This window comes from Epinephelus fuscoguttatus, linkage group LG22 (assembly GCF_011397635.1).
Source record: "Epinephelus fuscoguttatus linkage group LG22, E.fuscoguttatus.final_Chr_v1".
In the NCBI taxonomy this organism is placed as follows: domain Eukaryota; kingdom Metazoa; phylum Chordata; class Actinopteri; order Perciformes; family Serranidae; genus Epinephelus; species Epinephelus fuscoguttatus.
In genome coordinates, this window is record NC_064773.1 from 9761773 (window position 1) to 9774417 (window position 12645).

Here is a 12645-nt window from a genome sequence, read left to right on the forward strand (position 1 = left end):
TGAAGGATTCCCTTACTGATTCTTTTCATTACGCCAAATCTTTACGTCGATGACGCACGTCACGCTCGTCAGTCAGCAGTACGTTCAACAACAAAGAAGACATAATGGTGGAGAGACAGAAGCGGTTGAACGTTTGGCTTCACTTCACCAAAAAAGACTCATGACATTCACTCATCACAACAGCATGATGTGCAGTTTATGCAGCACCGTAATTACAGGCAAGGGCGGAAACACCACCAATGCTACAGTGATTTGTTTTCCACTACAGGGCTCTACTGTGCGAGCATTTTAACGTTACTCGCATTTGTGACTAAAAATAGTTTTGTGTGAGCAAAATAAATCATTCAGCACGCTGTGTGAGTACAGATTTCAACCAGCAGCAGAAACAAAAGGCGAATCCTGCCGGTTCTGGGTTGAACGGGGGTCACGGACACAGACACCGCGCCCATAGTGCTCCGCGGCACAAGGTAACAGCTTACCAGCGACCAAGAAGCCTGCCTCCAGGTCCAATAATTTCCTCTTCTTGGTGTCATGACTGCCCAAAAGTACCTGAACAGCCGAGCCGTAGCGGCACACAGGTATGTGACGTGTCAGAGGAGAAACGAGCGGTTCACATCTCTCTTTGTGGCAGGTAACGGTCCACAAACCTCACTGCAATTTAGGGACTGTTCCTTACTTATGGAGGGACTGTTCTTAACTTGTCAGGGGAGGAGGGTAGCTGGTTGATTCTTGTTTTATTTATTTATTTTATTTTGATCCCCCCTATGTTCATCACTTATTGATGCTGTTTTTGAAGTATGAATACGTCAATAAGTAATTTATTCCATTGAAATATCATAGATGTATTATAGAAAAGTGATTTATCTTTTTATAAATGACAAAAGGCACATCTGCCTCATTTTCGCTGTGGTATCCTGATACTACTCAGAACCGTGATACGTTCACTGGTATCATACCGTGGGCCCCAATTTTGGTACCATGACAACACTAACAGATTCTGTAACGTTATTTAACCTAGATGAAAACAAATGCTGTACAAATATTCTTTCATTTGTTCCATTTTAGATGATAGCAGTGGACCAATTTCATATTTTGTTTACTTACTTACTTAGCACTTATCTCTTGTTTAGAATAGAAACTCAATAAATTTATGTTGTTGACAACAAAAACCTCTAAGGAGGAATCGATAAGGGAATCGATAAAGAATCGGATCGATAAGCAGAAACGATAATGGTTGATATCAATAAAATCCTATCAATTCCCATCCCTAGTTAACACTGTGCTACATTACAGACTAAGAGAAATACAAAAGCGTACTAATGAACCTTCATTAATATAGGCCTATATTTTATCTCCAAGTGCACGTCACACACTGAGTGAGCCGCCTGTTAATGACGCTGTGGGCTAATGGGCATGTAGCTACTTCCATGTTTCAGATGATACGTCATGTTTGTAGTCGGCCAATGAAGATGAGTTTACATATCACCTTGGGTTCGTCCTTCACCTTCTCAAAATGATCCCACACTTTGGATTTCCTGCCCGACAGGTTATTAACTAGCCTGTGGAATAACCGCAGGCACCAGCCCTGGAAATTAACCTGACTCCTGTCTGACTGCTGAGCGTGGACACTTCCTGTGTCCTTTCAAATTAAATCCCCACATGGTCCAGTCATATAGGTTTTGATTTATTTTGACAAGGCAAAGCTCTTAATAGAGTTTTGTGTTTGTTGGTTTTTTTTTGTGCTGTGATGAATGAAATCTTGCTGACTAATGACCTTTCTGGTAGACTAAAGTTTGGTCAACTATTAGAGGGCAGCCCTGTTATACACAAACCAACTCCCCAACTCTTTGCAAGGGGTAAAACTGTAATATTTTGTGTTTGTGAATGAAGTCAATGACAAAGCAAAATTTTAAAGGGAGAGAACGAATGAACAAGTAACCAGTGACCACTTTTAAAAGTTAGTTTTGAGCCCTGAGCCCATAGGTTCTTGTTACTTTCTGATCTCAATGAACTTGTTTAATTCTCTTCCTCTCCACATGTCCTGTCCTGCCTTGGTGCCAAATTGCCATTTTCCCTAAAGACCCTCCAGCTCTGCCAGCTTCTCCTCGAACTCAACAGCAAGGTAGGCAGCAATACGCTCACCAAACACACACTTTCCTCTTACAATCTGTGACTTGAATCACCAAGTTAACTGAAGTTTAATTTCACTTTCAAAAGGGCGTTTTTATCCATGATGTCAACACCATGTTTGTTTGACTTTTCACAACTTTTCATGACACATGGCAATCCAACTGCTGCACAGCATGTCAGAGATGTGTCACAGCTAAGACTCTTTGATCAGTTATGATTGCTCTCTAGACAACAAACAAACTTAATGTGCATCATCTGCTGCTACCAAGTGGCTTCTCTTTATCTGGGAAAACATGCTCTAGTATATCAAAGCTACCATATAAATTGTTCAATCAGACTACTCCGAGAGTGACTGCCTGAGGGGTTTGGTGCACTACCATTACAGCAGGAAGATTGTTGAGGTTAAACACATCAGGGAAACTGATGTTGAAGCGTAATATAGAGGGTGTGCTTTCAGCTATTAATCAGACTGCAGGGCTTTTCAAACTGCATATTCTTAGCCCAGGGCTGTCCTTAGTCTTGGGCTAACCAACTGTCTTTTCACACACACATTGTCAACCAAAGGTTAATGTAAGCCCAGGGCTATTTGATTCACACTGCATTTCTACCAGCCCTGGTTTAAATGTCTATTTGCAACATGTGACTAGTATTTACATTCTAGAATGATGCGTCTGTTCTTCAGACCAAAGATTCGAGATAAGACGAAACTGTTTAAGTGTGAACTGGCTGGTCTGAGCTCAACTCAAGCCAGCTGACGGTGTCACCTGCAACTCCATTGGTCAAATCACCGGCCGCTGGTTGTAGAACGTAAAGCATGTCACCTGTTTCAGCAGCTAGTCAGCGTGTGGTGAAGCCCGCTGGTCAGGTCACAATGACCGCAGACGGTGTGTTCGCTTGCTGAGGCAGGTGCTCCTTCCCTGCCGAGCCCTCTGTTTCCGCGCTCATGGTTGCTGCTGCTGCTCACTGTATGTGTTCACTTTGGTGTGAACAGAAAGCTACAATTTCAGAGTGTCATCATTAGCAGGGCTTTATGTGAGAGAGGTGCTGAAACATCAAAAACAGAAAGATCAGGGGAGAGAGGACAACTGAAAAGAAGATGTCCTATTGTTTGACCTTTTCCAGCAGTGGCCAACAGAGAAGATGATGCCATTTTTTAGGGTTAATGGGTGTCATACATAGCAAAGTGCCAAACCCACAGATTTGTTTTAAGTTAGCTAGCCAGGTTCTTATCTTTTAGTTCGTAGTGGTCACCATGGTTCAATGTAAACATAAAACACGTGTACTAATGACGTGACGAAAAAGTCGAATAGATGACAAAAACATGATGCAAATTCCATTAGATTCGTTTCACACAGGCAACGTTTAGCCCCGTGTTTAGTCAATTTTCAGGGGATAACCCAGGCTCTCAGGAGCAGTGTTGGGCTTTGAGGCCAATTTTCATAGTGGCCATATATGGAATTACAACTTCTATGTCTGTCATTTTAGAAATACTTTTCCCTGTAGACTTACATTGTAAGAAAGACGTCTGTGCATGCTATATGGGCCCCACAATGCTGAAGGTCGGGGTATTTTCATTTTGCGGAAATAGGGCTTTTTTGGCTTCGTGCGCCACTGTGCAACTTTTATAGGAATGAACGGGGTCCCACCTCCAACACTGTATCCAGTTCTTTTTATACATCCATGGGGTAACCCTGCAGACTGGAGGCTAATACTGCTCCTGAGACGGCAAGCAAGCCCTAGGCTGAAGTCTGGGTTAGCCTACTTTGGAATGTGCCAGGATTGTGCCGAAGCTAACAGCTTCCTTAGGCTGGGGCTAAGTATAGTGTGTTAAGGGCCTGTGTTCTGCAGCAAGGAAACAACATTATTAATGGCACAGCCTAATGGGAAATCTAAGTCACCATTTTAATCTGAGTTATTTATGCCTTGGTCTTATTATTTGACATAATGACAGTAGTGTGAGACAGACTGTTCTGTGAATGTGGCGGTCCTTTGGCACGAGCCACACTGGTAGAAGTATCCTTATCGACATGTGTCAGGCCTTCACAACTGCTGCAACAGACCACTCTGTCTCACTGATGAGTTCACCTGCTCACCTCCCACCCATCAATCTCCTCAGCATCCTAAATGACAGTCCTTTGTGTGTAATTAAAAACTACTATCATCTTCAGCTCCCTATCTCTTCTCCTTGTCACCAGCACCTGTTCTCAGGTGCCATAATGGCCTCCCGAGAGACCCATCTGTTTGCCAGTGTCAACAGCGAGGGACACTTGGAGAGGGATTTACGAGTGACGAATGACGCGCTGGTGCGAGATGACTAATCTTGACGTAGAATGGACAGATCATGACTCAAGCCCATGCTGGCTGTCGGGGCCACAGATGATGATCATTCAATCAATCAATCAGTTTTATTTATATAGCTCAATATCACAAATCACAATTTGCCTCACAGGGCTTTACAGCCTCACAGCAGATAAGGAAAAACTCCCCAAAAAAACTCTGTCGGTTTACGATAAGTGGAACAGGCTCATTAAAGCACTCTTTTTCTTTTTGGCTTTAAATGGGTTTCCGGAGCTCGTCACCATTTGGCATTCGGTGACTGTCCTTCAGAGATAAGATGTGATGTCAGCCAGCATCGGGCTCGAGGTCCTTAAGTAGCGTGTGTCATCACCTACACACTAGAACTGTGGGAGAGGATGTGAGAGACTGAGGGAGATGGGAATAGGGAGCGAGGATGAGTGAGTCAGATATCTGATGAGCTTACCTGATGATGGAGAGATAGAGGATCATCCTATACCTTTAATCCTTTTCTCTTAAAAAAACTCATTTCAGCCCAACAGAACAGGAGCTATTTATAGATTTACCCAACAGGAAGAGATGAAAGAAATAAAAAATGGAGTGACCTGCACATATATCAGCCTGTGTGCGAGGCCTGTGTGTGTCTGACAGAGAGACAGTAGTAGAGCGTCTGTAGGTCTCTGACTCCGACAGTACAGACTCCTGCTGTTGCCCTTCTCTCTCCTCACAGTAGCTAAGCAACATGGGCCCGCTCCCTTCAGATAGGTGTCCAGGGTAAGTGCCCAGAGGACCCAGACTTCAAGGCGTTCTCTCAGCTGGATCTTTGTCCTTTGTCTTCTTCTTGCTCCCTTTTTCTTCTCTCACAAACTAGCTTTTCTTTCTATCCTTTTTTTTTAAAAGAATGAGTCATGCCACATTTAACCAGCAAGCTCAGTTACTTTACGGCCTGTAGATTTGTCATTATTTGGTTTTATTGCAGATTTACACTTACAAACCTGCCACTGCTGTGACTATTAAAGCCTTAACTGGTGTATTTCATGGACGACCATACAGGATACAAAGTCTTTATTGACTTGTATTAATGCAGCAGCAGTGGTGACCTCTACTGGTTTGATGAGGCGAATCAAATTCAGTGTACATGCTGTTAGATGGCAAACACTAACATGCTTTTGTCCAATCTGTAGTCACATCTTCACAACATCTGTCTGTTGTGGACCATACCATTAACACAATTTGTTTGTTTTACAGAATATGCAGTAATTAAAACGTTTCTAAAATGCTTACATTTTCTTTGCATACAAGCTTACTCAATACCTAAATGTTTGACCCTTTCTTTTCTTATTTACAGGCATGCCAAAAATAGAAAACTAATGTGCAAAATGTTAAATCTACTGTCGTATAAAGCCTCTACTTCTGCAACAACAGCATCTCAAAAGCTAACAGATTATTGAAACATTGAGAAATAGATGATTTAAGTTGTGTTTAATAGACCAACCATTGCATCTTCCTCAATGGGAGACATAGCCAGGTGTCACAAGTTCTCGCAATTACATAGACACATGGGGACTTTTGGACTGATTTTAGGAGATTGTATAGACTTTTTTTGCCTTTTCGTATTTGTACTGTATTTGTGCATTTTATTTTTACACATTTGGAACCAAAGACCATGTATGTTGGATTGCTGTTGCTCACCAGCAGCAATTTCATGTTGCTAATGAAGCTTTGACCACAGCAATTGTGTCACTAATTAGTTTTCCCTACTGCACACAATGCTTATATTCAACGCTCGACCGCAAAAGAGAGTGGTTTAGAGTGAAAGGAAACTTAATTATAAATAACAATGGATTTCCATAGTCTATTGTATGCCTGTAAAATTGAAACATGAAAACAAATGCAGTTTTTGTAATGCCATCAAGTGTTTTGAAAGCTGTGCTATAATAGACTTGTATATTCCACTGGGATAGAAAAGGTTTCAAAAGAATGATTTCAGATTGAGTTTGGTTTGCCGTGTTTTGATAGAGTGAGTGTCGGCTCTAAAGCTGTTTCTTAAACTGCAGATTGTATTTCTGCATTTTCATATGCCCACCACCACCATGAATACAAAAGCCCTGTTTCCACCAAGCAGTACGGTTCAGTTCAGTACTCTAATTTTCCGCTTCCACTGTGAAAAGTTGTGGATGGTACCAATGGAACCGTTCCGTACCGTCCCCATGTTTGGTCCCCCCTCTGCTGGGGTACCTAGCACACAGATCTGGTACTAAAAGGTGGAGCTGTGAACACTGCAGTCTGATTGGTCAGTAGAGGACGGTCACTCTGCTCAGGGCTGAGTTGTGTCTGGTTTTGAGGCTCATGTAACCACTGTTCATACTGTGGAGAGCTTTATTAGTAAACTGTAACTATAAAATGAAAGGATGTTTTGCTGCCTCTCACAGCAGCTGGAGTCGGAGAAAAAATAACTTCATTCACTGGGCCGACTGCCGGCGACTTTTAAGGTGGAACGTTTAATTTTTATGTTACTCAATGCATGAGGTGATGACATGAATCCATCAACACACCTTAAATTTCAATATGACAACTTTGACCATGACTTGAGTTTGTATTACAATGGATCTTCAAGTAAAACCTGGGACAAATTCTTATATGACAGCCAAACAGTGCACTAGAAAATGTGTTTTAGGTGAGAAACAGAAAGCTGAAAATACTGAGATCACACAGTAAAACTACACGGCTGGCCACCAATGTCATTAGACAAATGATATGTGGTTGAATTTAGGTTGGGACGACTGGTAACCAAAGTTCAATGTCAGGACACATCTAATGCCAACGTCAATTTGACATAGAATACTGACAACAGATGACACTGAGTTGGGTCGTTGCCAATGTAAAATTCTAATGTTGTTACACAATTAAATCATTCTCAACCCAATTTTCATTCCAACCAGAGCTTGTCATCTGGCCAGTGTAAGAGTCCAACATCTCTATGATGTCATATTAATGTCTGGTTCCAGTGTTGATCATTAGCTTACTGTTTAACTGTAATTCAAGGATGTTTGTAACCAGCTGGTTAACATCATGTCTCCTGTGTCAAAACAGCCAAGCATGCATCATGTCACTCATCAGCAGGAGCGTTTTTGGTCTGGTGTGGCACAGTGCATTCTTGTAGTTGCAGGTTTTCTACCTCTTGAACAAAAGCGCCTTTTTCTCTGCTGTCTATTTGTGTATTTGTTTCTAGAGCATAGACAGCCCAGTTTTATGACCATTTTTCCAGCAGTGAAATACTTCTTTAAGTATAGGTCAATACTTGTTAGAGATTAAAACTGTAAAGTGTGTGAAAAGTCCAGCTCTTTCTAAGACAGGTTTCTGCTTTCTCTCTGCAGTGGCATTGAAGATGACGGAGCCAGTCTTAGGAAACAGAAGCTCGAGAGACAGGTAGGAAGCTGAACTTCACCCACAAATGAACAACAATTCACACTTTTGTTTGTTCTCTCATCATTTTCCTAAGGCTTTGATGTCTTTACTCTTTTGTACTCTCAAAGAACATCTGGTGTAGTTCACAGCTATTATGCTGCACCCTAAGTCTGGTTAAGCCTTCTTACTCACACAGAGATGGTGTTTTCGAGAGCTAACCTGTTGTATTTGTAAGCACCTGCCAAAGTTTAGCATGAAAGCGGTCAAATTAAAGGGCTGAGACGACCCTGTGTTCTGCCACTCTGGTGTCAACGAGGGGTGCCTGCTGTTGATAGGAGCTGCTTTAACATCACCGCAGCGGCGTGCAATTTAGTGATTAATGTTGTTGGTTTGGAAATCTCCTGTTTTTCACCTGCCCAGTCACTTGGAATTTTAATGCTTGCTTACTCCTGAGGCAGAATTGTTTCCTTTTATCCGACCATTACCTGACACAGCCCCTCTTCTGCCACACATTTGTTCCCTTTTCATCCCCCCTGAGTCTCAGTGAGACGCTTTATCTCAAACCTTGCTAAGGAGCTGTGGTGTAGAGCTTTGATTTAAGCTGGAAGCTGTATTCCACTATCTCACACATTAGGCAGAAAGGAACGGGAGGGCCAGATTGGTGAGTTCAAAGAGAGGGAAGGATTTAGTGTGGGGCGCCTGGCTTTGTGTGTGTGTGTCTCGTGGTCCCGCTGTGGCTCAGTTATGCTGCACACTTTCAGCTGAGTCCAAACAGACTCACCCGAGAGTCTTCTGTTCTTACATAACTCATGAGGACAAACACAGATGCTCTAATGCCCAGAGGGGATCACATGCAGGTTATGGAAAAACTGAGATATAATAAACAATGAAAGTAAAATCCATCTTTTTACTGTGCTTTCACCATGAGTGGATTACCGAACCCCCTGGTCTTCATCTGCAAAATGTCACTCAAAAGCCCCTTTTACCATGCTTCTTCAAGGTGGGAATTTTACACCATTATACTGCCTCACTGTTCTGTATAAAAGGTACAGTAGCAGAATTGGGGCACAGAGTTGTTGGGCCTTTAAGAGGGCATCTGAGGTAGTAACAGCATGACATTTGAAACGTGACATTTGACAGCGTGTTCTGTGTGTGAGATGTAACTAAAAGCTAATAGCAGTTAGCAGCTAACTCAAAGAAGAAGAAAAGTGGATGAAAATGTCCACAAATTGGAGAAACAATGAAGTCAGGTTGCTCCTTATCCTCAGAGCAGAGGATGAGATCAGCTGCCATATAACAGAGATGATAAATGATTGTTACTGCCATGTTACGCCATCATTATTGTTTACAGAGCACTGCTGACACTCATGTTATATGTCACACTAGAGACTTGGTACTTGGTAGAGAGAGAGTTGGTAGAGTTCCTATAGTGTGATCTATGTGTAAATAGATCTAAAGTAAGCCTTTCAGCAAGGCTCAAACAGACCACAAAGAGAAAAAAAAGACTCCAAAGAGACAAAAAAGACCAAAAAGAGATGCAAAGGAACTGCTGAGACACACAATATCTACAAAGACGGGACAAAACAACCACAGACAAAAAAAAAGACACAAATGTACCTCAAAGAGACACACAGAAACACAAAACAATAAAAAGGACACAAAATTACTACAAAGAGACACAAAACAACCACAAAGGGACACAAATCACCCTCAGAGGGTCATAAAATGACCCCAAATAAACACAAAATGGCCTCAAAGAGTCACAAAATGACCACAAAGAGACACAAATCGCCCTTAGAGGGCCATAAAATGACCCCAAATAAACACAAAATGACCACAGAGAGCACAAAACTATAATAAAGAGACAGAAATGTGCTCAAAGACACAAAACGACCAAAAAAGACACAAAAGTACTTCAAGTAGACACATAATTACCTATAAACCTACAAAAAGACACAAAATGACCATGAGACACAAAATACTTTCAAAGAACCACAAAACGACTATGAAGAGTCATTAAACAACCTCAAGGAGACACAAAACGACTACAGAAAGACATAAACCACCAGAAAGAGACACAAAACAAACCACAAAGAGACACAAAATGCTTTAAAGAGACACAAAATACTTTTAAAGAGACAAAATGCTTTTAAAGAGACACAAAATGCCTATAAAAAGACAAAAAACTACCACAGAGTGACATAAAACAACCATTAAGACAGACAAAATACCCTCAAAGAGAGAAAAAACAACATCAAAAAGACACAGTCACTACAGAGAGACACCGAACAACCACAAAGAGACACAAAATGGCCAAAAAAAAGACAACAACACTATCTTAAATAGACAACAAAACTAAAAAGCGTGGCAAAACGACCATAAATTCTGTGTGTCTTGCTCCTGTGTAGGAGAGGTGGTGGGGCACTCTGCTTGTCTGCGCCCAGGGGCCCATGTCTCATAATCTGCCCATGGCTTTCGCTCAAATCAGTGTTTCTAGTAAAATGAAAACCATTGAGACAATAATACCAGGAGCACCGTGTGGCTGTGACCGTATCTCACTGTGAGTGCACATCACAGCTCCCCCCTCCTCCCTCCTCTGTCTCTCCCTCCCGCTGGAGCACTAATGACGGCTGATTCAGTTAGCAACGGGGACCGCGCTTAGACTCACACTAACGCGCACACTAGCGTTCAGCATTTGCCAGAGCCAGACCCTTTTCTGTCAGAGGAGTGCAGAGGAGGTTGTCGGTGTATCGGTGGTCAAACTCCAGTTCCAGAGAAGGAAATGAGGGACAGTGAGACAGAGTCGTTCCCAGCAGGAGCGCTGCTCTTTGGGAGAGATCGTACTTGCATTTGACCTCAAGTCAAGCGCGACTTGGAATGTTTTTTCTGTAGAGAAACCGGTCAGCTTTGACTCGCACTTGTTCAGGATGTCAATGGAAAGGGTTGGTAACTTCTAATCTCTTTTTCTGATATATCTTCTCTTTATTTATCAACAGTTTGTGTTCAGTGACATACTATAGGTGTGTGTGACTGTTTACCCAGTCCTCTTATCTGTGTGTCTGAGACAGGAAAGATTCAGGCACACAGTAACCTCTTACTGAATATATTCAACCTTTGTCTATAGATTCTTTGCAAAAAAAAGACACATTAATATACAGTATGTCTCCTCAAATCACATTTATATTTGAGTCTACTTTATCTCATGTTTTGGCTGATGCAGGAAAGACCGTTGGAGCCTGAATGAAGTCACATCCTGGTCTCGAAATGCCAAGTACTGAGTCTTTACAAAAGAATGGCATGTTACAATAGATTGGCTTTAAATAGCAACTAGAAGGGCAGGCAACACACACTGATGAGATTTTGATAATGTGAAGAAGTAGTCCCAGTGAGTGCAGGTGAAATCAGTGTTAAAGGGACGGTTCACCCCCAAATCAAAATTTGTATTTTATTTTCCTTACCTGTTGTGCTATTTATCAGTCTAGATTGTTTTGGTGTGAGTTGCTGAGTTTTGGAGTTATCAGCTGTAGAGATGTCTGCCTTCTCTCCAATATAAAGGAAATAGATGGCACTCAGCCTGTGGTGCTCAAACTGCCAAAAAATACATTTGAAAAACCCAACAGCAATGTCGCTTTCCAGAAATCACAATCTGGTTACTTCAGATAATCCACAGACTTTGTTGTGTTCAGTTTCATGTAGGAACCATTTTCTTTTCACCAAACTACACCTGCCAACCAAATCACTGCCCAGAGGGAAGCCAGCATCTACTGCTAGCTTCCACCAAGCTGACAGTTGGCTGCTGGTCAGTGTTGGGCTGTCAGTGAGCATCTGTGAGATTCAGGATTCAAGATTCAAGATTCAATAATTTATTGCCATGTCAACATAGCTGATAGGAATGTGTCTTGGTTCGCTCTCAGACAATAATACAACATTCCAATACACCGCAATAACAATACAAACAGAAAGATAATACCCAGCAGCGTCACATTCATCAAAAAGTGCACAAGAGTGCTTACACTTTAAAGTGCTAACAGTGCATATTGACATGCCTTATGGCTTGGAGGTAGGTGCTGTCTCTGAAGCGAGATGTTTTGCTCTTAATGCTTCTGTAGCGCCTGCCTGAAGTAACTCAGTCTTATCATACTGAAGTAGACCAAAGCAGGGTTCTGGGAACATACAAGACAACACTAAACAAACAATTAGTGAGAGCAGAACCGAGTCGCCATAGAGTGGCGCCATCTTGCCCCAGTTTTTGATGTGTTTCCTACACTGTTGGCACTAGTCTGCCCTAGTGTGCCTTTTTTGGGTGATTTAGCATGTTGAATTGACGTTGGAGCTGGCAGAGCTCATCTGTGAATATAATCACTCTGATTTGCAGTTAAGCTCAGTGCACAAGAAGGGTTGGGAGAGAGTTACTGCCTCAAGCGAGCTAGCTCAAGTATCTCGGGGTCTTGTTCATGAGTGAGGGAAGAATGGAGCATGAGATGGATTGGTGATTGGGTGCAGCTTCTGCAGTGATGCTGACACCGCGCCAGACCATTGTGGTGAAGAGGGAGCTGAGCTGGAAGGCAAAGCTTTGGCCCAATAACATCCCAACCCTCAGCTATGGTCATGAGCTGTTTGTAATGACCGAAAGAATGAGATTACGGATACAAGCAGCAGAAATGGGTCACTTAGAAGTGTGGCTGAGGGAGCTCGGGGTAGAGCCGCTGCTCCTTGGAGTCAAAGGGTCGGTTGAGGTGATACGGGCATCTGGTCAGGATGCCTCCTGGGCCCCTCCCGTTATAGGTGTTTCGGGCACGTCACACTGGTAGG

General features: G+C 42.4%; 1 protein-coding gene across 3 annotated transcripts in view; it reads left to right on the forward strand.

Moving 5' to 3' along the window:
- tulp3 (TUB like protein 3) overlaps positions 1 to 12645 on the forward strand; it is a 41470-nt gene that overhangs the window by 12691 nt on the left and 16134 nt on the right. For 2 of the 3 annotated variants that reach the window (XM_049566859.1, XM_049566860.1), the window contains 2 exons: positions 2081 to 2122; positions 7803 to 7854. In XM_049566859.1, coding sequence (XP_049422816.1) covers positions 2081 to 2122; positions 7803 to 7854 — 94 coding nt within the window. Of the gene's footprint in view, positions 1 to 2080; positions 2123 to 7802; positions 7855 to 10475; positions 10776 to 12645 lie in introns of those variants that run through there. The other variant, XM_049566861.1, reaches the window with a different exon arrangement.